The sequence below is a fragment of the Botrytis sinoallii genome (genome assembly GCF_014898435.1).
Source record: "Botrytis sinoallii strain Bc 23 chromosome Unknown BSIN_026, whole genome shotgun sequence".
Lineage (NCBI taxonomy): Eukaryota > Fungi > Ascomycota > Leotiomycetes > Helotiales > Sclerotiniaceae > Botrytis > Botrytis sinoallii.
The window spans coordinates 632,730-660,160 of record NW_024066053.1 but is presented as its reverse complement, the minus strand read 5'-3'; the positions used below and the strand labels follow the sequence as shown (position 1 = coordinate 660,160).

Here is a 27,431-nt window from a genome sequence, read left to right as displayed (position 1 = left end):
CTACTTGCATACCGGAACTCAATCCAGCTCAAGGTATCGGATACCGTCTCCATCAAGCATTGTCAAAATACATTGACAATACTATATCGTTCAAAAATGACGTCTATATGGGCGATGGGATTATGATCTATCTCGATTGATGCTGCTTAAAAGAGTATCTTAGTGAATACGGCTTTTATACTGATGGATTGATATCGAAAAAGAGTAATTGTTCGTCGAGATACCGACATTATAGGGCTCAAATAGCTTGGCTTTGACCCATTAGATCCATCCAAAATACGAATACCCGAGCGAGAGAAGGAATATGCTTTTGCGAACAGCTTAAGACAGTTGGTGGTAAATGGCGAGATGGAGAAAAAAAGGTTCGATGGAGTACGATGGAGTACGAGGTGCTACGGATGATTGAAACAATACGGAGCCAACCGTTTACGAGCTGATAAATGTTCGACTAGTGTGGTCAAAAGAAGACGGTTTGCTTGACATTCAGTAAGAACGGGGTACGATACTTGCTGATGTTAGGAGATCGATGATGACTACAACAATGGAAAAGTGTATGAGATTAGAATAAAGGTATATAAGTATCCAGTGCTAGCGTCTACGAAGATCCAGATTTTCCTGAAGAAATGTCGGTGCGGAAGTCACAATAAATAGTGCCGTGCTAATATCAATGTGAATGCAGAAGATACCAAATTCGACAGAAGATACACATCTAACCGGTGCCCGGCAAGACATCCAGATTCAAGATACATGGCAGTTCTCTAAACAGTGCCTTGGTGTGGAGACACAAGTCTCGGCCTATGCGGGAGCAAGGATTATATTCTTCTAGAAGTATTCTAAGCGTTGATCACCAGGCTGGTCAGGATGATCGGTTGCCGCAAATGCACAGAAATGGGAATGCCGCCACTACCTTACTAGGAAGTATTCATTATATCTGTATGCTATTGGTTCTATAATCACTCCGTGATTGTTTTCCAAATTCGAGCAATATTACTTACCCCGCAACCCATGGTAAACTTGCCAGCCTTGCGTCTCCATTCCCTCTTGTCTTCTTCTCGGCAAGCGATATCCGTATTCCAAGACATCAGCACCACATTACACTTCTGAAATATTCACCATCTCCAGTCTTATTTGTGACGTAAACTTAATCAGGCAGAGTATAATATTTCTTGGCTTCATGTATGGTGACGTCGATTTGATTCGCTGAGCCTCGTGATAAACATTTACGTGCAGCCATGGTGTATGAGTTGAAGAACGGTATTTATGTTAAAGTCGTAAAATTCCCAAAATAACCTGAGAATAGAATCAAGATAGATGAGAAAATCTAACTTCAACTATCACGATGGCGGCACATGAATATTACAATCCCTCTTCACAAGCAATACCAGGTCCAGGTATACTGAAACCAACTGCTGAATATCCTACATCGGCATATCATCAACAAGCACAACATGATATTGCAATGAATGAACGATCAGCATATCCGACTCCTGCTGTCTACAATCCTCAAAGTTATTCACAACAACAACCATATTATCCACCTCCGCCACAAGCTATGGACTACAATTCTACTCAACCCCCAGCTTACGGGTATCAAACTCCGACTCAACAGTCTCATCAAAGGGATGAACGTCATCAATACCAGGCCATAGAACCACACTCTTATCGAAACCTCCCCCCTCATCTTCGACCCCGACGTTCTATATCTGAACCACCCGATCCCCATTATCTCGCTCAACACATCCCCGGCTATCATCACCGCGGACGTTCAAGATCTTCCTCAGAAAGATCGCGATCACGATCGAGAAATCGAGCTCATTCACATTCGCGAGCTCGATCGACAAGATCTATGAGTCGATCTCATCATAGACATTCACATACACACTCACGAGCATCCAAGACTCGAGCTCGGAATACTCATAAAGATAGAAATACATTTTTTGGTGCATTTGGTGGGGGTTTGATTGGAGATTTGATAATGCCTGGGTTAGGAACATTAGGGGGGGCGATATTGGGAGGGGTTGGAGGAAGGGAAGCGAGTAGGAGTGGACGTAAGAATGAGAAGGGCGAGAAACCGGAAAGGAGGAGAATCTTTGGAGGAAAAACATATGAGGAGGAATGGAGAGAGGGAAGGATTGCGAGGGGTGAAATAAGTGGTTGATGGTTAAGGGTGTGAGAGAATTGGGAACGTGTATAAAAACTTTAGAGATTCTTTTCTTCGTGTATTATTGTTTTAATAAGATACCATTTGTCGTTGCAATGTTTTACTCTCGAGATACCTGTATATCATGCTCTTGACCATCAGTTTAACATCTTGTGCTACATGCAGTAAGGTTATGTATGTAGTTGCCATCCTATGAAGGGACGAGGGTTACTCCCCATAACGCATTATGCTTTCTTTTCCAAATTGCCGAAGTTAAATTAAAGAAGAGATACCTTATCAATGGACCAACTTGTAGTACGAAGTGAAGAAACCGTTAATAAGGTTGAAGATCTTCAAACTCCCGGACCTTGCGGGAGCCAATACTAGTTAGCGTCGCTTAGCCTAAAGCTAGCCCTTTCATTCTCCATTATAATGTCACGGGGTGACACTAAGCCCTTTCTGTCCTGTCCTGTCCTGCTATATATGTGAGAGTAAGGTAGAACTTCCAGTTCTACCTCCTAGTCTTTTGGGCGTTTAGCTCAGCGGTAAAGCTTCTGAATACTCCCAGAGGTGATCCCGTGACACTTAGAGAATCGATTAATATAATTCTTTTTGAATTATCTCAGAAATTGAAATTTATATTTAATATAGAAATATTCTAATGAATTTGAAAAAATATTAAATTTCAACATTCAATCTTTTATTCTTTAAATATTATTAAATTGAATATAAATTTCTAATTTTTTTCTCTAAGATTTCTATAAACGCACTATATAAATTTTAGATTTTTTGTTTGCAACAGACAGAAATCTATTTTTAGGTTTTATATCAAATGCGCGTTATCGACTTCGATACTAAAGCTAGCCCCTTCATTCTCCACCGTAATGTCCAATTAATCCCCATCTCATCTCCACTCACACCCTCTAAGAAATTCACAGAATAGATTACACAGAAAATATTTCCATTGATCAAGAAAGACTCGGCAAATCGAGATTCATTAATCACCAGTATCAAAAATGAAAAGTAAAAAGGTAGCATGTCAACGGACCCCACATTCACCTCGATTCCACCCAAGCAAACTGCAACTTTGCAACGTTGTATTCCTAGGGATAAAAATGAAGCTCCTGAGCAGAGCAAAAGAAAATTGATCACTGGCGGTTTCGAACCGCCGACCTTGGCGTGCCAAACCTATCTGATGAATCAGATGAGATATTAGCACCACGCTCTAACCAACTGAGCTAAGCGACCTGGTTCTTTAATGGAAACATGCTACTTGTGTGTCTATATATTAAAATCATCAGCTTGGATGTGTAGTGAATGCAGTGGGGTTCTGTATGAAAAATTGTTCGGATGGTGGGTATGAGGGGCGATATCGGGACAGGCGGATGGAATGCATTAGTCGGGCATCATTCGGCTTGGCACGGGAATGCACGGAATGGATATGCAAGTAATCTGTTGTTGTTCTGATATGACGGCTTGGATATATATTCAAGAGAATTTGGGCGGAGGGGAAGGGCCGGGCTGGAGGCTCTATCAAGGTCTCGCTCGCGAGGAGGTAGGATCTAGGTATACACCATACTCTATACACCATACTCGAGTCGAGTATATGAGCTCGTTAAATGTTTACGGGATTACCAACTTCTCAAATATGAGGTTCTTGGATTCTTAGCCACTTTCCTGAACATGAGTATGCAGTAGAAGTCGCCCGACATGTCAACTTATATAACCTTAAGTGGAATGTTCGAGGAAGTGAAGAAGTCATTTCTGAATTAGTTTGATGATTGAAATTTAATATCCCACTAACTAAAGCTATCAGCTCCATTATATATCCTGTCGCCGTCGCCATAAATAACTCAAATATCATCATACTTCGTTATACCCTCCACTAATCCCTTAATCAACAACGCCAACCTCTTACTCTGCCATCTACACAAAGCTAAATTTCCACCCATAAACCAAAATCCTTCATGACCAGTCTTCCTCCACATAGTTCTAACTTCTCCTTCTTCGTCAAATCCCCAAACATCCTTAACTCTATCCGCCACTTCATCTCCAAAGATTTTCCTGCATTGTGTTCTCATATTCAGGTATCCTGTTGCGAATACAATTTCGTCTGCTTCGATTAATGACCCATCTGCAAACTCCATACCATTTTCTCTGATTCCCGTAATTTCTTGACCTTGCTTGACTTTGATTCTTCCATCGATAATAAGTTGAGAACATCCAACATCCATATAATAGCCACCACCGCGTTGAAGATATTTGATCCAAAGACCTGCTCCATCTGGTCCTTTGTCAAGTTTGAATCCAGCCTTTTCAAGACCTTGAAGTAATTTCTCATCAATCTTAGCCACTTGCTTGGTACCTTCAACATTCAACTTCTTGAGTACTGGATTCGGCATGCTATGAAAGACCATATCGGCATCAAAAGTCGGAATGCCATTTTCTCCGTAAAGACTTGATTGAGCATCTGCACTTGTTTCTGTGCCAATAACATATGTAGTTGATCTTTGAACAATTGTTACTTCATAGCCATGTTCATATAAATCTTGAGCAATGTCATGACCAGAATTACAACAACCAACCACAATTGCTTTTTTATTTTGACCACGAGATTCGGTTGCTCCAGGGAATTTGGATGAATGAACCACTCGACCTTTGAAGGTGTCGATTCCCTTGATATGAGAAGGAAAGTTTGGCTCTCCACTTGCACCGGTTGCTTGTATGATGTGCTACAGAGAATCAGTAATTATTCACTGAGATCATTGCAAAATAACATACTTTTGGATGAACAATCCTCGTTTCCTTCTGTCCATTTCTGGTCCTTTCTAGAGTGACTGTCCATTGCTTGGTTTGATCACTCCATGAAGTGGTGGTAATGGTAGTTTGAGTCCAAGCATTAAGTTCTAATAAACTCACATATGCTTCAAACCAATCCCCTAATTTATCCTTGGGAGTAAATACTGGCCAATTCTCAGGGAAGGGTAGATATGGGAGATGATCAAACCAAACAGGATCATGAAGAACCAGTTGATGATATCTTGTTCTCCAGTTATCACCGATTCGTTCTTCTCGATCAACGATGAGTGATGTAACACCAAGCATTTTTAGTCTTGCTGCTACTGTCAAGCCACCTTGTCCAGCACCTGAAGAATGTTAATATTGCACTTAATTTTCTCAATCATCTACAATGGAAGTACTTACCAAGAATCAATACCGTCGGCTCACTTCCATTACCAAGATCTTTCTCAAGATTTCTTCTATCCAGCCAATTTTCTTTCTCCGTCTTCTCCCCATGTTTCACACCATAAGGCCTCTTCTTTCCTACATTCTCCTCGTAGCCATTCAAGTTTTCCAGGAAAGTATAGAGCGTAAATACTTTCCACGTTCCATCGTCATTTACTAATCTAGCAATTCCAGCCCCCTTACCAACATCCGTCTCGACCTTTATGAAAGCCTGAATGACATTCGTCTTTCCATCAACGTCAAGCGGCGTTAGTTTGGGTGACCGAAATTCCGAGCTTGAATCAAGTGCGATGGATTTTACGCGTGAGCCGTTTGTTTTACTGAATAATTCAAGAATTTTGGAAGGGCCATGGAGAGTGTGAAAGTCCCATGAAAGACACAATTGATCGCGCCAATATGATTCTTCCAAGAAGAGTGTAGAAAGTGATGAAATGTCAGCAGAGTTGATTGTTTGATTACAGCGATCAACGAAATCTGAAGCAATCTTTGTAGTATCGATGGATTTCTCAGCTGTAGATTTAGGGAGGTTGGCGAGTCGTAATTGGAATGAGCCATGTTCGACTCGTTGAGACGATGGTATAGGGTTTTCAACTTCAATGCTTCCCATGTTGACGTGTTACAGTAGTTTGAGTATGGATTAGTGGAGGACGTGAAATAGTATGTATATTTGTGAAATACCAGGTGATGGATGGATATTTATATGTTTAACAACGCATTTGTGACTATCAAAGAATACTCCTCTTTTCGGTAGACCTTCCTACGCATATTGTCTTGTAATCTGTATAACATAGAACTATCGTGCGTGATTTCGGTCTACGGGTACAAAATTCTCTTGTACTCGTATGACGCCGTCGTGCTTGTGAGTTTAGTCTCCTCGAGAAGCCAATAGTTGAAACATTGAAGGAGTCTCGAGGTCTGGGGAAAAATTACCCCGCACAACATGACATCGGCAAACCTTCCATTTCTAGAGGCATTCTAAAGGTATCCTTTCGACCACACAGGAACCCTCCGGTACCTGAGCTACCTGAGCTAATAAGTGTTACTGAACAAGTATAAATGATGTTCACTTCGAGAATGGTATTACTATTACTATCATGCGATACTCTCACATTAAGCATTTTCCTGGGTGTAAGTATATCATTGGTAGATCGTATGGATTGAGCCACTTGAAAGTGTTTCAGCTCAGATCACAGTTTGGGTAGTTGAAAGGACAATCCCGCCGACCCGAGCATGTTCACTAGATGCATCCCGCCCCTCCGCTTTTAGTAACTTCGAAGTTCGAATGCAGGATCGAGACTATATAACTTCTGCCCTAGATTGTGTTTTGGCTGTTACCAACCAACCCGAGTCTTGTGGATGTTCTTCATCTAGCCCACAATTTCTGATAAGCATCCACATCGAAGCGATGACTCCCTAATATTTGTAACGATCAGGTCATCTTCGGCCTTAGCTGTTTTGAGGACTTGAACGCTTCCTTTGCATTTGAATTTGAGTTTGAAATATGAGTAGAAACAACTATGACTTGCCCTTTCATATCTATCAGAAGTGGGATGAACGAGGCATCCATCTGTATATATGAATCCGATAATCGCAGATGAGTCATACGTTTCTCAAAATATAAGCATCTTGATCTCCTACATATCTATATCACATTAATAAATCTATAAGTTGGATTAACTCTCAAACTTTCTCACCAGACCACTCTATCCATTTTACATTAGCGAGATAGTCTCAAGTCCTAGCTCTTATAATGGCAACACCCCCTTCAAACCCCATGGCCAAATCACGCATTCGTGAAGCAGAACCCAAAGATATCGATGCCATCCGAATTGGTATGATTGCGTCCCTGACCTCTGATCCAACATGGCGATATCGATACATCAATCGTGATAAATATCCCGAAGATCTGTTCAAGTATTCTCGTCTCTACATTGAGCTTATGGTTTCTGGAAAGTATCCAGACTACCTAACTATGATTGTGGAAGTTGAAGAAGATTCGGTTTGGAAAGTCGCTGCTTTGTCTATATGGGATGCTTCGTATGTGAATAGGCGGATATGTAAAGCAAAAGGAGAAACATACAATCCTCCAACGCGTACGGTTCTCCCCCCAATAAGTTCAGACCCTTAAAAAACTAACTTCAACAAGCGGGAGAAGCAATGAAAGCAGCTGGTGCGGACACTCGAAGAGACAAAGATCCCACTTATGATGCAGCTTTTATAAAAGCTATTGGTGAAGCCCGAAAGGAATTTACTGAGATGTTTAATGGTGATGAATTCTATCTCAATTTGATAGGCACTCATCCAGACTTTCGACGTCGAGGTTATGCTACTCAACTCTTGAAATGGGGCATTGAGAGATCGATACGCGATAATGCACCTCTCGTTTTGTCGGCGAGTGCAATGGGGGAGCCAGTATATCTTGCTACTGGATTTGAGGAGTTGGAGAGGGTTCCTATAGTTGCTGAGGGTGATTATGAGAAGCAGGAGTTCGTAAAAATGGTTTATAGGCCTAGAAAATGAAGATGGAATAGAAAATTGTGAGCCAGTAGATAAATACGATGTTATTTTTTAACCACCCTAGACAAGGTGTCAAGAGAGGAAGCAACTTGTATATTCTTACGTGCATCTCTATAATTCTAATTCTAATGAACAGTCTATGTTCTATGGACAAAGTATTGAGCCCAACGTAGTCTATGCCTTGTTTTCACTCTCGAAGTCCTTGATACCAGCAGCGTAGACTTCTTTAACAGTCGTTTTACCAGCAACGACATCCTTTACTGTTGATAAAATAGAAGTCCAATCCTCAAAGATTGTGAATGGAACCTTTTCTCTAACACAATAGGTAATGAGATCATGACCCTTTTTGGCGAATAACAGATCAGTCTCCTTAGCAGCCGAGAGATCTGAGACTCCATCTCCAGCGTAAAACATGGTTGGTCTTTGATCATCTGGGAGTGCGGCGTATGGTCTAATCTCTCTAGATTTATCATGTCCGAAATGACTATTTGGAATTAGCTTTGCCTTTAGTAAGTTTTTTTCCTAGGGCCAAGACTATACCTTTCGTCATGGTAGACAATATTCCAACCTCCCTCCTCATCAAGACTCTTGAATCCTTCTCTAACTTCAACTTGGTTACTGACAATCTGAATTTCAGCAGCTTCTTTCTTTCCCAAGAGATGTTCCAATAATGCTCTAATAATTGGTTCCATTCCACCACTCAGAATGACAACTGGCATATTGTTCTCTCTTGCCCATTCGAAAAACTCCTTGAATCCAGGATCTAACTTGATGTTTTCGATAAGAGTTGATATACACTTGCTATATGGAGTCTTGATGCTATCCATCATTGATTGGAACGAATCGCGGAAGGTCTTTGTACCATCGAGGACATCTTTGTTTCCTTGCTTGCGTAGTTCTTGGCCGAATCCAAGATTATCCGTCATGAAATCGTTGGAATCGCGGGTTGTGATTGTGCCATCGAAATCGGTGAAGAAGATGTATTTAGGGGAGGTTTGCATGGCGGGGAGAGTAGTTGATCCCATTTTGAATAGGTTGAGAGGGTAATGAGGTCTGGGTGATATTATTAGCGATTGATGCTGGCTCTCGTCGATGTGTCTTGGGAGTGTGAATCAATGGCAGCAGAGTTGGTAGTTGGCAGTTGGCAATTGGTGGTAGTTGGTAGTTGGCAAACAGGATGAAAGGTAGGAAGTTGAGATGAGATAGACATCGCCATTGTTTGAGTCTTGTTGGGACTGCGAACTTACATTGATAGGAAGAAGGGATTCCAAAAGTCTATAAACAAGCAAAAGAATGAAATATAAAGAGGAATCTTTTATATACAAATAATCCGGCGTATTGAATGTATTGATGAATGTATGTGAATGTATGTGAATGTATGTGAATGTATTGAAGTTGGTTGTATAATGATGATGATGATAAAGTTATCGTAGTGGGGTTATATAAATTTATTTACCAGTACCTACTACTCGTACCTATGGATGTAATAATACCCCGAGTTTGCCCCTCTATCACTCATTAATTCACTCGACATCATCATAAAAGCGGTGAAGAAATACAGTCAAGACTCGTTCAGACATTATTTACATTATTTACAGGGCGAGCAGGGTTATTCAAGCCCACAACACCATCCATCAATTGGGTCAGAGCTCCACTGGGGAATCTTGACCGAATATTCTCTTTTCTCTCTTGATGTAAGGTAAAAAGGTCAAGGGAAGAGAGTAACAAAGTCCTCAGCTCGACTCAATTTCCTCACCAAAAAGAGGAAAGATAATTGTCAATTGCAATGCAACCATTGACAAGACTCGTTCCTCGGTTTGCAATCGACTCAGGTTCAGTCTCCATATCGAAAACTCTAAGAATCTCTCCTCGACCTGCGGTCAAATCGTCAATCTGTCTACAATGTAGAATCTATTCTCCTAGTCTGCGGCGACATTTCGCAGATGATCAGAGACCTATAATAGAACCACCTCCTCATCTTCGACCCAAGGTTACACCTCCGCCTGAAGAACCCAAACCCCAAGTCGAAGAAAAGCCTACTCCTACTCCCGAGTCCAGCGAACAAGATGTCTCTCCCTCTCCCAAACCCGAAAAAGATGGAGAGCTCCCTTCCACACTCGAAAGTCGACGTCTGGCAGTCACAAAGAAACTATCCCACCTCATGGATCATATGCAAGGCAACATATTCATAGCATCTCAACGGATCAACGACCTCACAGGCTACTCCGGCATTGAAGCCCTCAAGAACAAAATCACCGAACTCGAAACCCAAGTTGCCAATTCCAAAGAGCAAGTCCGAAGCACTCGATTACACTACAAAACCACCGTCGCAGATCGTGCTTCTTCTCAACGTGAGGTTACAACTTTGCTAGCGAGGAAAGATACATGGACACCTGCCGATCTCGAGCGTTTTACACATCTATACCGTATGGATCATACCAACGAACAGGCAGTTCAGGAAGCAGCTACTCGACTCGCAGATGCGGAACGCGAAGCTGAGAAAGCAGCAGGGGAATTGAGCAGTAGTATATTATCCCGATATCATGAGGAACAGATTTGGAGTGACAAGATACGAAGAATGAGTACATGGGGAACATGGGGATTAATGGGAGTCAACGTCTTATTATTCTTGGTATTCCAATTTGGGTTTGAACCGTGGAGAAGGAGAAGATTGGTTGCAGGATTCGAAGACAAAGTTAGAGAGGCACTAGAGAAGGAGAAGAGCTTTGCCATGTCGACAGCTATTCGAGGTGCTGAAGTTGGTGGGGGAGAGGGTTCAGAAGTAAGCTTGGATGAGATCGTCGCATCTAGTGTCCAGGAATTGGAAGAAGAGATCGGAGAAAAGGCCCTGGATGAACCGGCGGTAGAAGCAGTAGCTGCTGTAATGGAAGGTGAAGTATCACATCACGAATCAAATAATGAGCCAGCTCCAGAAATTGGCGAAGCAGCAGCAGCAATGGATACTGCAGAATTGAGCATACCTTATTCTAAGCCCGCATTCGATTACCGAAACGTAGAATCTTGGAAAGAAAAAATGGAAGCCGGGAAAGCTGCGGCAATAGATTTATGGAGTACACAACAAATTTCGATACCAAAAAGAGATATAACGATCATAGCATTAGAAAGTGCCGCTGGGGGAGCAGTACTTGTAGGAGCCATCTTCACTCTTATTATACGTCGTTCATAGATTCGAATCAGATGATCGAGAAGGAATATGAGGGAATTGTACAAATCATCGCATCTTGTCAGATTTTTTGTACATTATCATATGCATTTGTGCTAGCGATATAAAGGATATGTAGCATATTGGCGAAAGAGCCAGATACTCAATTTTGATACCTCTTACGAAGAAGACTGTTGTTTGAAACCTGTCATGTTTCTTTTCTTGTTGCATGTTTGTTACGTACGATTATTCATTCAAAGGTGAAAGTCATCGCATCGGAGAAACGAGACTGTGAGTGAAAACTGACGACAAAAACAAGTGGCTGAATATGTATAATTTCTCGTGTATATATATACCTAATACCTCCTCCATACACTAACTAGCATTCCTTTCGCCGCTATTTCCAATTCTCTTTCGCCTCCCAAAATTCCACTCTCAAATCAATAAGCACCTTTCCTCTTACTCCAAGCCGGACTATGCACCAAACTAGGCGCCTTCAAACTCGTAAGGACGGGAGTTCCAGCCGTCAATGTGAAATTGGATAATGCCGCGCCTGAGGCTTGTTGAGCCCAGAGTTCAATGGCGAGGGTATTTTGACCGTTGTAGTTGAGGATTCCTGCGGAGAGGGGCGAGTTAGTAAATTCGTGCACATATATAAGAAGGATGAGTGAAGATGGGGAAGAAAAATGAAAAAGACATACCCTGTGGTACTGGGAAGCTGGTCTGCGGTCCAACGTTGTTGACGTATTTTCCAAACTGCCATCCGTTAACCCAAAGCTGGACTCTATAATCACTGGTTCCATTCGACGTGGTCGAGTTTCCGAAATTGAATGCAAGGGGTACATCATAACCCTTTGGCATGTCCAATTTAAAGGTACTTGTCCAGAATCCCACGCCTGCACTCTTGATTCCTTGCAAAGGTGATCCAGCACTCCACGATGAAGAAGGAGGAGAAGGTTGCGTGTATCCTTGACGTTCGGCATAGAGACCACCCTCGTTCAATGGTCCGCGCACTTGATCGATGTATTGTTCTCCGCCGAGATTTCCGGTGAGTTTCCATGTTATGGAGTCTTTAGCGTGGCCGGATAGAACGTAGTTTAGGATTCCTCGTGGAGATTTCATTTCCTCGGTTCCTACGGTCCAGTTCTCATCGAGACCGTTGTTGTCGATTACGACTGTGAAGATGTACTTGGAGCCAGCTTTTAGGTTCGGTAAAGTGTAAGTAGAGTTTTTGGCTTCGGCATAGTCGGCGCCGACCCAGGAACCGATGTAGGTTGAGTTGAGCCAGACGGATGAGCCGAAGGCGGAACCTCCTTGGGTGGAGATGTAAAGGGTGGATTCATTGCCGGTTGCGATGAAATGGCCGCGGAAGATTAACACTCCGGTGCTGTAACCGTAATCTGGACCATTGAGAACGGTAGGGGTTAGGAGAGGAGTGAGGTAGGGGTTAGCTGTTGAGTTTTTGTTGGCGACCGTCCAGGCTGAGTCGTCGTAAGAGGATTGGATCTCAGGGAGATTGTCGAGGTATTTCCAAGAGAGAGTTGAGAGAGATGGAAGAGAGATTTTTGGGGCTGTGTAGGTGAGGGTTGATGAGAGTTCACCAGTTGTAGAATCCGTCTTGTAAGAGACCTTTTGGGAGTTGAAGTAAAGGTTCTTAGTTCCTTTAGGGGCACCAATTACTTTGAATGGGACGGTGGCGTTGAGATCACCGTAGATATGGAGATCTGAACCCTGGGTTGAAACGGATCGAACGAGGTAACCTGCTTCTACGATGACAGAAACTGTGTTTTTGATGCTTGAGGCGCTGATTTTGTGTTAGCAGCTATGTGAGACCAAAACTAGATTAAAACACTTACAATGCACCCCATTTGTCGGTTCTGGCAAAGTCTGGCACCCAATAATTGTACGCAGTGTTTCGGTCCAAAATGTAGACAAATACGCTACCAATCTTGACCACTCTACGTGTAGTAGATGTTTGCCAATTAAGAATCGTCGAACCATTAGTACTCTTGCTTGTAACACCTGAGCCCTCAATAACTTGTGCTGAGCTCTTTGAAACTACAGCCAATTCATGAGATTCTCCTGGTCCACCATAAACGACCAAAACAGTCTTATCATTAAACTTCTTCCAAGTGAAGATTTCTGCTGTAGAGTAAAGGAGTGATGTTCCTCCGATGTCATAGTCTGTTACATGCCATTTTGAATCTCTACCATTTAGAGTAAGACTTGAGTTCAATTGAGGGATAGTAAGAGCGCCTTGACTTGTGGTAACAGTCAACTTATAGTTTGTAGAAGCCAAAGTTTGATAATCTGAATGGCGAACGATATAGAAGTTTGTGACGGTTCCATTGCCAAGAAGGGGAGTTGTGGTGATGGCATTACTGCTGGTGTATGTGCCATTGGCAGCTGCACCAACAGATGTAGTGAGATATGCAGGGCTGACTTTCAAAAAGTTGGCTTCTAACTTCAGCTCGCTGTACTTCTCACGAGTGATTTCACGGTTTTCAGAAATGGCAGCGCCATAGTCGTAAGATGTGTAGCCACCTAAGAATGTGAGTAATAGCTAACGATAGAACAGAATTTCATTGCTTACCGGCATGACCAAGATTTCCCCAATTTGTGCCACCGTCTGAGAGACAATCAGTATTATTCATGTGCCATAATATCAAAGACTCACAGATCATATATAAACTCAAAAGGGCAACGCCCGCAGCAAAATCATTCTTGTTGAAGACTCTCTCGAATTGTTCATTCAAGAGTTGAGCACATGCTTCAAATCCCTATTAAAGTTTAGTGACAGCAAATAATCCACAACAAAAGAGACTCACAAGACCACCCCAAGGATCAAAAGCACCGCCTTGGAATTCGTTGATGGAATAGAATGTACTTGGACTTTGCTCCTCATGACTCGCCGCAAAATAAGTCGGTAAATTTCCAACAGGCCAGGTAGTTGGATGTGCGCAATCGAATCCTAATGGATAGGAATCATGACCGTAGATATCAACATCTCCAATGGTAGTTCCATTAACCACGTCACCTGGTGCAAAATGTCCACCCGCATCTGTTTAATGTTAGCTCTGTCGATACCAGCACTAAAAACCTCTCTCTTCCTCGTTGATTTCGCATGATTTGATAGAAAAGAACAATAACCTACAAGCGTCATTACTGATAAATGGCACCGTAACACCCGCGTCCCTAGCCTGTTTCTTCACGTATGCAAAGTAAACTGGATCTGGCCATCCACCTGGAACATATCCTGAGTATCCTGAGTATTCATTCTCTGGTTGATACAGAATAATTGGTCCTCCTTTTGTGATTTCGTATTTCGCGATGAGGCTGGCGATGTTTGCCATGTAGTTGTCGGTTGCTTCCAGATAATCTGAAGCTTGAGATCGCAGAACACCACTCACACGTTGAAGCCATCCTGGGAATCCACCTCCAGAAACTTCAGCGTTGATGTACTGTATTGGCATATATTAGCACGAGATTGGAGTTGGAAGACAGAGAAGTATGAACTCACAGGACCTGGACGAGCAATAAGATAGATACCCGCTTCCTTTGCGGCATCAAAGAAAGGCTCAAAAGCAAACACTCCATCTGCAGTGTAGTGTCCTGGGTTTCCTTCTAGTAATGCCCAATCGACATAAAAGGAAATTGTATTGAATCCAAGTGATTTCACTTTCTGAAATATATCAAGCCATAGATCAGGGACCGGCAGTCGATAGGGATGGAATTCTCCCGAGAAAACAAATATACGTTCTCCGTATACTTTGAGAGAGTGTTCATCATATGTGACCTAATGAATTAGCTTTGATAATATGCATTGGTAGCCCAATTAACCAATATTTGATCCAATTCTTGAGGAAGGGATGCCAATATGTGTCAAAACTTACAACATCCTGAAGTCCAGCATCTCTCTCCACAACCATTGTCTCACCACCAATATTAATTGACAATGCTGCAGCTTGAGCCGCGCAGGCAATTGCCGTAAAAGCATGTAGAACCCTCATGATTGCAATATCCCAATTGCAATTGCAGTCTGAATCACACACATGTAATGGAAGACAAAGTATCTTAACAAGAACAATGCGAATATACACCGGCAGTAACCTTTATATACAATACCTATGGATACGAAGAAGTTTATCCACTTTCGCCATCTTCCCCCTCACCGACCTGCATAACATTCTCCGAATAGAAAACTCCAATGCCCCGTCCGAGTGAGTACACATCACTCACTGCAGTCCGAAAATTAATTTTTCTACTTAAACCCATGATATATGCCAAGTACCAGGAATCTCCAGGCACAGGCACATATAAAGGTTCAACTCCGAACCACAGCATGCGGGGTAAACAATGTACACGATCGTCACTCGACCCATACAACCAACCAGATTCTTCATTACAACGGAGCACTTCATTTGGCTAAAAGCAATAACATTTTCCCGACCGAGCTGCCCCGGAAAATTTTGATGAAATAATACAAAGTACAAATGACGCCAGGCCAAAAATCCAGGAAAACGTTGATCTTGGTGGAGAAACAGGCCAATGTCTTGCGCACCAACCGGATTATTCGGACGGAAGCATTGAGACACGCTTGCGGTATAGCTTCATGTCCTTGCATCAGATTCTGAAGGGAAAGAGAAAATAAGTTTCTCCGGACCGAAGTGCTCCTTGATTTTGATCACGAATCAGATGCCGATCGATGTCGTATTTACCTTCTCTTCTGCCAAACGAAAGTTCTGCATAAAAGTAAGTGATGTGATGGATGTTATTCAAATGGCCAAAGGCGAGTCAATCATTGAAGCCACGAGTATCTGTAGACTTCATCGGTCTTCTGAGTGTGTTGAAATAATTTCCCATAGACACTTAACTTGAGACCGATTGAGGCATATTGTTCCCCAGCGTGTTCCTCTGAACATTTGATTTTATCCATATTTATGCATAGCTCGTTGAAATTTTGTGTAATGTACAATCGTTCTCGATGTCCCCAAACTACGAAGCTGTAGATCCTGTATAAACCACCCAGACACTCGGTTGATGCCTCCGTGTATTCCAGTGGCTATAGCTCTCTTACTGTTCGATATATTATCGTCCATTCTCTAACTCTTTGGTGGGTGACTGTTCCTCTAAATCTCATCTTTCCCCTCCGACTGATCTTACGTCAACACTCTCATGCAGTCGCCTTCTTTGGTTTCTTCGTTCCATATTTCGACCGTGATGTTGCTCTATTTCCTACACCTCCCTATGATTGCGAATACGTTAGCATAGATTCAAGACGCCATGACATCCTTTTCCATTCTTTCCATTCCATTCGACTCCCCAAATACACAGCACACCAATTCAATCCCCTCCTAGAATTCCCAAATAAAAACAAATCTACTCACCAAATCTCCCGCTCCTCTAACCAAATGATATCTCACACCCGGACAATCTTGACTCCTTCCTCCTCTGACCAATACCACACTATGCTGCTGCACGTTATGTCCTTCACCCGGAATATAACACGTAACCACTCTCCCCGTACTCAATCTAACTCTGGCCGTTTTACGTTCTGCCGAGTTAGGTTTCTTTGGTTTGGTGATTCCGACTTTCAATGCTACACCCTTGAGTGCTGGAGCCTGGACTGTCGACAAGGCAGGAGAAACAGATTTACGCATGGCTTGCGCAGTGCGGCAGCCGCGACGGACTTGGTTGTATGTTGCGGCGTGGGAGGGGGTTGAGGAGAATGTCCGCGATGAGGAGATTGTGATTGATTTGAGCTGATTCGTGATGGATTGGGTAGTAGGACGAGGGGTAGAGATTGAGGTTGTTGACCGTATGGACGGCATTAAGAACCGTTGTAGTATTGAGGCGGCCATTGTGAGGACTGAGGGAGAGAATCGTTGAATGATCGCGTTCGTCGACGACGAGAAGGTGAGGGGAGAGAAAGCTTCGATATTGCCAAGACCAGGTTGTGATCGATGTGGCTCATGGTATCACGTGATATGGCTGAAACCACATTTCACCACAGAGGGGTGCCCAGATTCTGGTGCATGTACAATCATGGACTTAGACATTATACAAAAAGAGTATATAATTCCTCTCACTATGCAGACATTGCCTTATTGTAAAAATCTATCTCAAAATTTGTCTACCACCCCATGAGAAACCAAGAGATGTTACTTCCCAAGCCAGATCCTATCCCAGGCCATCCTAACATAGATATACAGCGTTTCGATTGGATTTTTACCCCATGCAAACGCCCGTACCTCCTTTCCTATCATGCCAAATAGTACCTAGTAGATATATCATCGATCCTCAAACCACCAATGCTACTCCCTAGAAAATGCATTCGATCATGAATGCTATAGTGAATTTAGACTATAACTCTAGTCTTGTTGGTTTTCATATCCTTCCGGCTTCTCCATCTTGTTGATATCGAAGAATCGTGATGTACCTATTGGATAATTAGGACAATGTCATATTTTAGAAAGAAGAGGAAGACTTACATGAGTATCCTTTCCAGTCAAAGTTTTCCTTTGGATTGCAGTGACACTTCAAATCGAGTCTTGTTTGCTCTCCTGTTGGACAATGGGTGAAAGGAACATGGTAATAAGCAATATCGTTGAAGAAATGAATTTCTTCTTTCTTCAAGAGAAGACCTGCAGCGATGGAGTGGACTGGTGCATCACCCCAACGTTCATAGAAAAATCCTCCATCTTGGTCGAGTTGCTCGAAGTAGTCCGTGTAAGCCTTTGATCGAAGCCAATTGAGGTTACCAATTTCAAAGTTAGACCACTGCAACACTGTATTAGTAAAAGATTCACGGAACTCATCATTGTATGACCAGGACGTACCATGTGGCAGTGGTTGTAAGTTTCACCACCATCATCACTTAGGAAACCCATTGAGTTGCCTTCGGCAATGTGCTCTGGGTGGGCCTTGATAAACTTCTTGACACTGTCCCACAAAGTTGGAATAGTCTCGACATATTCGTAAAGACTCAAAACAAAACTGTACTTTTTCTTGTTGTCGGCCATGAATTTGAATGCATCATAATCGATATCGCAGAAAAGTTCAATGGATGGCTCGACTCTCCAGTACCATTCGTAGTTCAACATCAATTCTTGTTGGAAGAAGAAACCAGATTCGAAGCGACACATGTGGCGATAACTAACAGAATCACCGTAGATGATTTTCCTTTGTGCCATATCTTCACGGACCTTGCGAGCCCTGTCGGTATCGATATGGTCAGGGAATGACCAATGTTTCTCTGGGATCTCTCCATAATGAGTCTTTCCGGAAACAAGGGATGCGGTAACCTTCTTGAAAGTGGCATCAAAGGGCTTGTCGTTCAAGAAAACCCAGTCGTAATTGAATTTCTTGTTGAATCTATCCTCGACTTGACGAATGGATCGTGCAATTTCCCAAATATCCGAGTTTCTTGCCAAAGTGACGAATGTCGCATTCATACGCTCTCCTGGGATGGTCGCAGGTGGCAGATCATGAGTATTTGGAGAAGTCTTAGCATCGGATGTCGTCGAATCTTGAGCAGAGTGTCCTGGTGAGGTGCCTGCCTTGGTAGGAATACCAGTTTTATCAGTGAAGACTTGCTGCGCCGTCTGTAATCTTTGGTCTGATGAAGATGATATAAAGTAGACGATGGCGAGACCCTGTGGAGAGAAATCATTAATAGGTGGATCCAAAAGACTTTCTGGCATCCCAAGAATGTCCCCCGAGAATACTTACAAAGAATGCAAAGAGAATATATCTCAAATATCTGGCTGTTCCAGTAGCCATGATGAAATAAGTTTATGGTGTCGAAATTTTTGAAACTCTCGTTGATGCGGCTTTCATCAATCCAACAGTTATTTCACTAACCAATTGGACACGAATGGAATCTTCAGCAGGTGTAGACTCCTTTTAGCCGCAAACGAATCGAAAGTCGTGAAAGCAAGTGGTCGTCTTTTCTCTGTTTTTTTCAATTGCACCTTCAACGTTATGAAGATATAATTAAATTCCAAAGACAAAGAAGATGGAGAAGAACAAGGGGAAGAAGAAGACAAGGAACGAATGATAGAAATTGTGTGATATAACAAACACACAATGTAGAAGAAGTTGAAGAAGGGAGAAGGGAGAAAGAGAGATGGATGGGAGAAGAGGATAGATGGAGAGGTACGTGTAAATATGAATAAAGGAGGTCAATCTTTCTCGTGTACAGTAAAATAAAGTAAAGTAAGTAAGCAATGGGTAGTAAGTAATAGGTAAGTGTACCTGGTGTGGTGTACCTAGTACTTGCGTATTCCCAAAAGCCCCCCAAAGCCAAAAGCATGTAAATTATTACAGTCGAGTAAGATTTATTCGTTCTAGCCCAAATTGATCCTGGTTCGATTCTTTTTCTGGAAAGATTACGCAAGGGAGGATTTCCCTTTTGCTTCGAGAGGACCGATAATACGTGACTACTAGGTACCTCGTAAACCCAAGGTCCCGCCAGCTCGGAATTGCCTTGTGAGTTGCTGTTATTATTGAGGATCTTTAGCTTCCCCCAGATAAAGTTTGATAATACGAGACAATCAAGCCCTTGAAAGAGTGGCACAGTTAAATGGTAACGTGCTTCTACCGTAGAGCAGGAGGAGGTCGACGAGTACCTTTTGTGAATACAGTATAAAAAGACTTCAAGATCTAATGGAGAAAACATGATGTTGATGCAAGTAATCACCTGATCTTGATACTATTTGACGATTTCGACAAACAATGATAGATGCTGTCAAGAACCTACTAGGTATATAAGGAGAGGCTTCTAGCACCTCGCATGTATTAGCAGAAAAGGTCTAATAAATACTTCAATATTTAGTATTCAATTGACTACCTAGTATATATAATTTCCATACAGATTGGGCATTACTCTGATTGAAAACCATGTCCAGATGTATGCCCAGATATGGTCCAAACATCACGATCCGCTGTCAAGTAACCTCAGATGTCAGTTGAAAGTTTCCTGTAATTAATCTACCTAGTATCTAGTCTGCCTCCACGGCAGTGGCTCCCAGAGGGCCAGCGGAGCGTCATTCTTTGTCTACTTCGTACATGATATAATTATCTGCCAGAATCATCAGTAGATGTAATGTCATTGATACTACCATACTACTATCATGAGGGTATCATGAAGGTATCATGAGGGCAAGCCCCCAAACCCCCATAGCTCGCTGCGCTCGAATTCACTTCATCTAGACCCACGGCCACGACCGCAAGGCTAGAACCAAGGCATCAATTTTCTTACTTCTCTCTGCTCTTCTCTCTTCTGTCTTCTCTTTTCTCTACCCCACCCCACTTGACTTGGACCTTTCACTCATATCAGCTACCACCCGTGCCACCCACGCTTAATTTTTGAAGCTTTATTCCCTTCTAGTAACATCTCTCATCCTCCACCTTTTCCATCTCGTCACCCTCAATCATCCCACCAACGCAACGAAAACCCTCCAAAAATTAAAAAAGACCGCTCTCTTTCTTTCTTGTGTTCGTTGTATCACTCAACTTCTTACCACTCACTTACCGCTCACCAACAATTTTGTTTCACCAAATCATTGGAGCTTGTATTATCTATCTACTATTTTGATCTAGCCTTTTCTTCGAGACTCAAAGAAAAGAATTGATCTTTGGAATTGCAACTTCACGCGTCAAATACTTTCTTGATCTTCGTATCTTATTAATGGAAACCACGGCTGTGCGATTTCTTTAATCATGTCTTTCTTTGGATTTGATCCCAGTCAAGCTCCTCATGAGAGGGGCCATAATACTGCTGCTCCTGGTTTTGGTCAACATGCAGATCCATTCGCAAGTCTTTCTGGCACAGGAAACGATAATGAAGCGTACGTTTTGTTTGGACATTCTTCCATTTGACTTTGATCGAGAACGAAAGGCTAATGTTTCTACCCTGCAGATTCGATTTCGAGGATACATATGATGGTTTAGGAGATCAGCTTCAAGAAACCGGTGATGATTTCAATGATGATACCTTTGGTGGTGGTGCAGGCGATTCTATTGCAAGCAAGCCAGTTGGAAACAACTTTGACTTTTTTGGACAAACGGCAAAGGTCTCCGATGCTATCAATGAGGAACAAATGCGATACACCCGCCAACAACCAGTAGTATCTAGGACAACTCCAGCCGCATCTTCATACTCTCAACAACATACGTCAAGACCCGCTAGAACTGGCTATGAGAGATATCAAGAGTCGGAATATGTTCCTGATATGCAGGTGGATGCAAACCTTTGGGGCGTTGCACCAAAGCAAGCTCCAAAAGCCGCCACTCCTCCAGCTGCCGGTACTTCTGCACCGAGCCGAAAGATGATGAGCTTGGAAGAGGTTGAAGCAGCTATGAGAGCTCAAGCTAAGAAGCCATCGCAACCTCAAGTCCCTGCTCAGCAACAACCAATGCCACCATCTCAACCACAATATCAACATCCCCCGCCACAACAATATCAAAATTTCCACCAACAAGCGCCATTACAAGCTCCACAACAGCAACAGCAGCAATTTCCGATTCAAGCCAGTGCACCACCTCAATCGGAGCAACGCCAGCTTCCTGTCGAGCAACAAATTCACATTTTGCAACGTCCCCAAGTTCCAACCAGCCAGGCAAATGTCCCATCTATCCCAATCCAACCGGCACATATGCAAAACATGAACCGATTTCCCAACCAACCCCACGGTGGGCAACGTGGTCACCATCATCCACATGCTTCTGGAAATCGACACGTTATCACTCACCCACAACAGTTGGTAAACTTATCCGAAGAAGAGCGGGCCGCATTTTTGTTGGAAGATGCCAAGAGAGCAAAGCGAAACCACAAGATATTTTTGTTGTCGAAGGACAATGGCTTGATGACGCCCCAAGACAAAAACTTTATTACTCGTATTCAATTGCAGCAATTGGTCACCGCTACTGGGAATCCAAATGAGCATGGCATAGATTCTTCTCTTTCTGAGGACTTCTATTATCAAGTTCATAGCCAGATTCGAGGTGGACCGCGCCAAAACCCACATCAACCTCTGAGCAACTTTGCACAAACATATCTTTTCCAAACCGGTAATCGTCATAATAACATGCGAAGACAAGCTCGTGGTGGCGACAACCATGTACAACGTATGGAACAGCAAGTGCAACGAGCTGTGGAGGCTGCAAAGAACAAACCAAAGAACAAGCAATTGGTCATTGAAGGAAGTTTAGGAAAGATCTCATTCAGCAACGCAAAGACACCTAAACCACTGTTGAACATCAAACGAACCGATAGCAATGAACCAAGACCTGGAAATTCACCCAACCCTCGCAAGGCCAACCTCGTCAGTGGTAGCAATAGAAAGTCTATATTGACTGATATCGAGAATGTTTACAACACATTAATGGAGCTGGAGGACCATGAACGCTCAAAACCCAGACCACTGGGTCATGAAGAGATCAACCCACAAATTGCCGGTTTGAATCAAGACTGGAATGAGCGACAAGAATTTCTCAACAGGCAATTATGGCGTAATTTGAGGATTCATGAACCAATTGGCGCAACTACCGTTCATCCTTTCATTGCCTTCCTTTCATTTAACAAGGGCAAAAAGGCAATTCCTCGAGTTTTCAGACATATCTCTGATGAGCAACGCGCTACCATCTTGACCATGATTATTCTTCATCTTGATAAACTTGATGTCGTTCGATTGGCTGTGCCTAGCCCTGACGGAATTCAACTCAGTGCTGAGACTCGTGAAAACATTGATCTCTTCCAAGTCACAGTCATGTCGAGCCTTTTTGGATTCCTCCACGATGCTGATTTCCAAATTACTACTGGTGTTTTGGGACTTATCCTTAATCTTAATATTGATTTGATTGCACGTACTAGAATTGGTCTAAGTCTGTTGACTATGATTCTCAGTCGGGCTGAGATCACCAAGCAAGCTGGAGATGTTGATGAGCGTGGATGGAATGACTGGTGAGTAATGCCCTACCCTGTATTCATACAACTCTAACATATTCCTTAGGTTATCCACTCACAATGCATTTTTCGATGCTCTTGAGCCTACCCTTCCAGAGATTTTCCCTGGGACCGTCAACACCGGCGAAGATGTATATGTTTGGCAATTCCTTGCCGCCATTGGTATCGGTGCCAATCCTGAACAGCAACAACGTCTAGTTATGGCTGTCAAGGATCGTGTTATGGAAACTGTTGGTCTTGCAAAGACATTACCTCCAGCTATGTCTATTCAACGACTCGCAAACGTTAACCTCTTCATGCGTTCTATTGGACTGGATGTTGAGTTACTCGCATGAATGATGGATTGAGGTTTATTTCTTTTAACATTTACGCATATTGAATTTCTTCTCTACTATGATATTTGATGGTTGAACCACATGAAAGGAGCTTGTTGGTATTGATTATAGTGGTATACTACATTTTGCTTTCGCGTTTTTGTTGCGTGGCGATCACGAAAGTATAGCATTGAGCGATCTCTCTCGAGAGAACTGATATTTATGAATGGGAGCGTCTCACTGGATGGTGGATTACAAAAAATGAGTACTATTATTATGATTTGGGAAGAAAGCGGCTATGGTTGGTGGCCAGCATTATTCTGTCTAGGGGCAGGATGGGATACTTCAATATCTGGATTTTTTTTTACGAGATGAAGGACTATAGGCGGATTGAGGATACCATGATAGTAAATGCAAACAAAATTTAACGAGATGATCATTCATGGCATTGGCCTGCGAACAATCTTGAACTGACAATTGAAACATTTGCCATTTTTCAGGGAGCCAGGTCGTCAGCCCAAGGGCAAAAGGCTTGGTTTTTTAGGTTCTGTTTTGCTTCACCCGATGTCTCAATTTCAATGATAGTTATTGCCTATTACTGTATTTTCATTATTTATACAAGGTTGTAGTTTCATCTGATACGTATATGTACAAGCTTCCATTGCCCCACCATACTTCATTCGACATCTTCGATGTCATTGATATATACAGAAATGCTTATAGCGATCCAAAAGAATCTTTCCGTTCATCTACAGGTAACAATCGAGACATCTCCAAATTTCTGAGCCCAGACTCAAAACATCGAAATCTAAATTTCGATGTTCAGACTTCCTTCCTATCACGCTTCCTCCACTCCCTTACTGTCAGAATCCTCCTTGGCATTCCCTCTCTTATCCATGGTTTTCTCCTGACCCTTTAATGTTTGCCAGCGCATGAAATAGCAGCAGAAGGGGAAGAGGAGAGTGTTGATTGCGACCCAGGCGAATAGGACGCCGAAGTTGAGACCGATGCGGGAGTAGAGATCGAAGAGGAGTTGACGACTGGCTTCGACGACTGGGGTGGGGTGGGATTGTTAGTTATGGGTTGCTTGGATTGGTCGTGATGTTTGATATGCATAAGGGGCTTGGATTGCTAGGAAAGAAGAGGGTTGTTTGAAGAGATTTAATGTTCTGAAGGCTTTCAATACTACCATGAAAGGAATCATGGAAATGAATTCGGTGATTAAGTAAATTCAATGTGTTGGAAAACACAATCGAACACTCTAATTGTCCCTCCCTCCCACTGACCAAAGACAAAAACAAAGAATTCAACTTACTATTGTGCAACGGCCAAGCATACCCCCAATAGAAGAATTTCGGCGCCAAATCAATCGAATAAAAGCTCGTCGAAACATTTGTGATGACCCAGAACACCAACCAAAGCGCAGTCCACGGCTGTCCGATAATCATAGTCACATTCTCACAGGCAATACCCAACGCGCCCATACCTACCCAGTTGAGCATCCAGAAAACCACAAATGTGCCTTTTCCATAGGCCGTGGCGCTTTCGACTGACGTTATAGATTTGTGGCCGGTTGAGAAGGGGATCTGGAAGGCGAGGGAGAGCAGGGAGTAGAAGAGGGAGAGGAAGAAGTAGGCGGCAACAGTGGCGAACCAGCGCCAGATAACCATTTGGTAGAAGTGGAGGGGTCGATGGCCTTGGGGGGTTATGTATTTTGTGTGGACAGGGAGGTAGAAGGAGAAGGAAAAGAAAGAGATGATGATTAAATAAATGAGACCGATGCTGACCGCTGGCGTAGCGACAGGTGGGGTGAAAGGTCGCAGATTGAAAGTCGAGAAACCGATAGCGGGCGAGATTGCCTGGGGACTATTTCGTATATTTGACAAGATGGCCGGATTGGCAGCCGCTTGATCCGCTACTTGCGCAGCCCATTGCTGGCCAAACATGGCGGTCACAGAGGACTGGAATTGGAGTAGCTGTGGGGTCACATAGTTGGCGTAGGTCGTTTCGTCTCGTGCTTGTACGTAGACTATTTGTGCAATTCCCTTGGGATCAAAAGTCGAGTTGCCGTTTTGGACGGCATCTTGCAGGAGGGCTGTTGCGTTTGCATTGATTATTACTGCCTGGGTGTTGTTAGTATGGAACAATCGTAAGCACTTCGAAAAGTCTATATTGTTCCGAAGGAGTCCAATGTGTCTAATCTTCAGTCTGGACTACAGCCTGATGGGACCATTGCATTCTCCAAGATCACCTGAAATGTTCAGTGCCACTCCAATAACCTAAATGGCTTCAACATTCAAGCTTCTCACATTGTTGACCTGCAATCCAAAGACCGAACACACCGCGCCAAACCAGAAAATAAAGAAACCACACAACTCACAGCCCAAGCTCCAAACTCCCAAACCCTCCTTCTAACCTCCATTGGATCATATCCAAAATCACTAGCCGGTAAACTTCCCCACCCCAGCGCACCTTTAGGAGCAATAAGTGCCTCGGCAGCCTTCACAATCTCGGGTCCAACAATTGGAGTTGTGTCTGTGTAAGGTGCAACTTGTGCATCGAAATCTACTACCCAGACTACTAGCGACGAGAGGTTTTTCTCAACGTGGAAAAGGACACTCCAGTAAATAGAAAGAATGGATAGGATTGCTATGGAGAGGATGACGGCTAAATTGTGTTAGTGAGAGGGAGCAAGATATCAGACCACACGTTGTCAAAAAGCACAGCGATACGGAACTTGAATCTATAGCAAAGCAGAGTAGACGCAATCATCCACCACTATTTTCGCAAAGACTTTCAGATAACCAAGATCCTGTACCCATCCTGAGTTCTCATGTGATTGAACTACAATCTAGCAATCGAAAACCCGCATACCCAATTTCTACGCATCCAACAAACATACTCAAGGACCTAGAACTAGAAGAAACATACTCGTAATAATCCATTTCTTGATAACATGTTTCCTCGTCGCGTTCAAATCACGATGCCAAAATCCCACCGGACGAGTATCTTGCTCCTCTTCATCATTCCCCATTTTGGGCTTTGATGTTCTGGAATCTTGGTTATCTGTTCCAAAATGAGGGTTGGATGCGGGATATCGATGTTGAATATATGTAGAGGTTCTTGATAATAATACAGGTGAGATTTTCAAAGGAGTTTACTATTGTCGCTAGAAATTAAGAATACAAAAATCTCACATCGCCTCCTGGAGATTGGAAATGGCTAGAATCATATCAAAACTTTGCAATCTAGAAGGAAATCCAACATGATCGATCATGCTTGGCAGGCATTGTTAGGAGAACTTCCCCAATACGACACTTATCTAAGAAGCCAATAAACGATCTTCAAAAATACAATTGGTGTAGAGTCTCGATATCGAAGCGATCGGATTCTCATCAGAAAGATACAATTATCAATGATGTCACTATATAGTTGATGTGATGTGATGGACGTGCGAGTGATCCTTGACCTTTGTTTGTTCCATGGAATATGTCATCGAAGGAGAGCGGTTAATAAGTGGTTCGGCATGGAACAATTGTCATCAATCGAATGAATCGTTTTGTTATTGACATTGACATCAAAATCATTGGATTTGGATTTGGATATGGCAATCCCGCATGACTTCAACGTCGCATCCGAGATTACTCCAGAGGACGTTGAGATCTGGTTTCTAGAAAAAAAAAAGGCGCTGAACCATTAAGAGGCTAGAGATTGTCTGTTATTCAAACTTGAATTTTGGAGTTCAGAAGAAAAGATCCTTCCAGACTCCGAAGACATCTTGAATGGTGGAGGGTGGAGTGTGTGTAGGTATCGCACTGGTGTTCGGCTATTCCTCCTAGTCGCGAGGGGGTACCAAGCTTTTCTATCCGATCCGCAATCAAGCTCTTGATCGTGATTCCGTTGCCAAGAACATGCATTACCTACCTATGGTAGGCACAAATTTTGTAGGACGATTCGTCATCTCAAAGGGTTGAAAATGAAGATGGGACGAGATGTTACACTCGTTGACGGTTGTTATACCATACTTTTGTGACCATCCGATGTGAACCTAAGGTCCTTTGATGGTTCATGCAATGTTAAACG

General features: G+C 42.9%; 10 protein-coding genes across 10 annotated transcripts; 4 read left to right on the top strand and 6 right to left on the bottom strand.

Annotated features, from left to right (window-relative positions):
• Nucleotides 1-1,339: 1,339 nt before the first annotated feature.
• EAF02_010701 (uncharacterized protein) lies at nucleotides 1,340-2,158 on the top strand (the record flags this gene model as incomplete). The annotated part of the gene is made up of 1 exon (XM_038906749.1): nucleotides 1,340-2,158. One exon carries the CDS (start codon nucleotides 1,340-1,342, stop codon nucleotides 2,156-2,158), a length of 819 nt encoding a protein of 272 aa, XP_038753619.1.
• A 1,835-nt stretch (nucleotides 2,159-3,993) lies between these two features.
• Nucleotides 3,994-5,993, bottom strand: EAF02_010700 (uncharacterized protein; the record flags this gene model as incomplete). The annotated part of the gene is made up of 3 exons (XM_038906748.1): nucleotides 3,994-4,872; nucleotides 4,922-5,286; nucleotides 5,345-5,993. 3 exons carry the CDS (start codon nucleotides 5,991-5,993, stop codon nucleotides 3,994-3,996), a joined length of 1,893 nt encoding a protein of 630 aa, XP_038753618.1.
• Nucleotides 5,994-7,136: 1,143 nt separating this feature from the next.
• Nucleotides 7,137-7,906, top strand: EAF02_010699 (uncharacterized protein; the record flags this gene model as incomplete). The annotated part of the gene is made up of 2 exons (XM_038906747.1): nucleotides 7,137-7,479; nucleotides 7,533-7,906. The coding sequence occupies 2 exons, from the start codon at nucleotides 7,137-7,139 to the stop codon at nucleotides 7,904-7,906; spliced, it is 717 nt and encodes a 238-aa protein (XP_038753617.1).
• Nucleotides 7,907-8,077: 171 nt separating this feature from the next.
• Nucleotides 8,078-8,928, bottom strand: EAF02_010698 (uncharacterized protein; the record flags this gene model as incomplete). Its single annotated transcript, XM_038906746.1, has 2 exons — nucleotides 8,078-8,387; nucleotides 8,444-8,928. The coding sequence occupies 2 exons, from the start codon at nucleotides 8,926-8,928 to the stop codon at nucleotides 8,078-8,080; spliced, it is 795 nt and encodes a 264-aa protein (XP_038753616.1).
• A 761-nt stretch (nucleotides 8,929-9,689) lies between these two features.
• EAF02_010697 (uncharacterized protein) lies at nucleotides 9,690-11,090 on the top strand (the record flags this gene model as incomplete). The annotated part of the gene is made up of 1 exon (XM_038906745.1): nucleotides 9,690-11,090. One exon carries the CDS (start codon nucleotides 9,690-9,692, stop codon nucleotides 11,088-11,090), a length of 1,401 nt encoding a protein of 466 aa, XP_038753615.1.
• Nucleotides 11,091-11,506: 416 nt separating this feature from the next.
• Nucleotides 11,507-15,076, bottom strand: EAF02_010696 (uncharacterized protein; the record flags this gene model as incomplete). Its single annotated transcript, XM_038906744.1, has 9 exons — nucleotides 11,507-11,682; nucleotides 11,768-12,870; nucleotides 12,923-13,610; nucleotides 13,660-13,695; nucleotides 13,744-13,846; nucleotides 13,895-14,127; nucleotides 14,221-14,527; nucleotides 14,587-14,862; nucleotides 14,960-15,076. 9 exons carry the CDS (start codon nucleotides 15,074-15,076, stop codon nucleotides 11,507-11,509), a joined length of 3,039 nt encoding a protein of 1,012 aa, XP_038753614.1.
• Nucleotides 15,077-16,239: 1,163 nt separating this feature from the next.
• Nucleotides 16,240-16,927, bottom strand: EAF02_010695 (uncharacterized protein; the record flags this gene model as incomplete). Its single annotated transcript, XM_038906743.1, has 2 exons — nucleotides 16,240-16,311; nucleotides 16,454-16,927. The coding sequence occupies 2 exons, from the start codon at nucleotides 16,925-16,927 to the stop codon at nucleotides 16,240-16,242; spliced, it is 546 nt and encodes a 181-aa protein (XP_038753613.1).
• A 165-nt stretch (nucleotides 16,928-17,092) lies between these two features.
• Nucleotides 17,093-19,683, bottom strand: EAF02_010694 (uncharacterized protein). The gene is made up of 4 exons (XM_038906742.1): nucleotides 18,798-19,683; nucleotides 17,906-18,721; nucleotides 17,558-17,846; nucleotides 17,093-17,505 (listed from the first exon to the last, which is right to left on the bottom strand). The coding sequence occupies exons 1-4, from the start codon at nucleotides 18,846-18,848 to the stop codon at nucleotides 17,438-17,440; spliced, it is 1,224 nt and encodes a 407-aa protein (XP_038753612.1). The 5' UTR covers nucleotides 18,849-19,683; the 3' UTR covers nucleotides 17,093-17,437.
• Nucleotides 19,684-20,236: 553 nt separating this feature from the next.
• On the top strand, nucleotides 20,237-23,947 carry EAF02_010693 (uncharacterized protein). Its single transcript, XM_038906741.1, has 3 exons — nucleotides 20,237-20,917; nucleotides 20,989-23,031; nucleotides 23,081-23,947. The coding sequence occupies exons 1-3, from the start codon at nucleotides 20,790-20,792 to the stop codon at nucleotides 23,367-23,369; spliced, it is 2,460 nt and encodes an 819-aa protein (XP_038753611.1). The 5' UTR covers nucleotides 20,237-20,789; the 3' UTR covers nucleotides 23,370-23,947.
• A 239-nt stretch (nucleotides 23,948-24,186) lies between these two features.
• On the bottom strand, nucleotides 24,187-26,382 carry EAF02_010692 (uncharacterized protein; the record flags this gene model as incomplete). The annotated part of the gene is made up of 4 exons (XM_038906740.1): nucleotides 24,187-24,401; nucleotides 24,664-25,471; nucleotides 25,729-26,015; nucleotides 26,280-26,382. 4 exons carry the CDS (start codon nucleotides 26,380-26,382, stop codon nucleotides 24,187-24,189), a joined length of 1,413 nt encoding a protein of 470 aa, XP_038753610.1.
• Nucleotides 26,383-27,431: the final 1,049 nt, after the last annotated feature.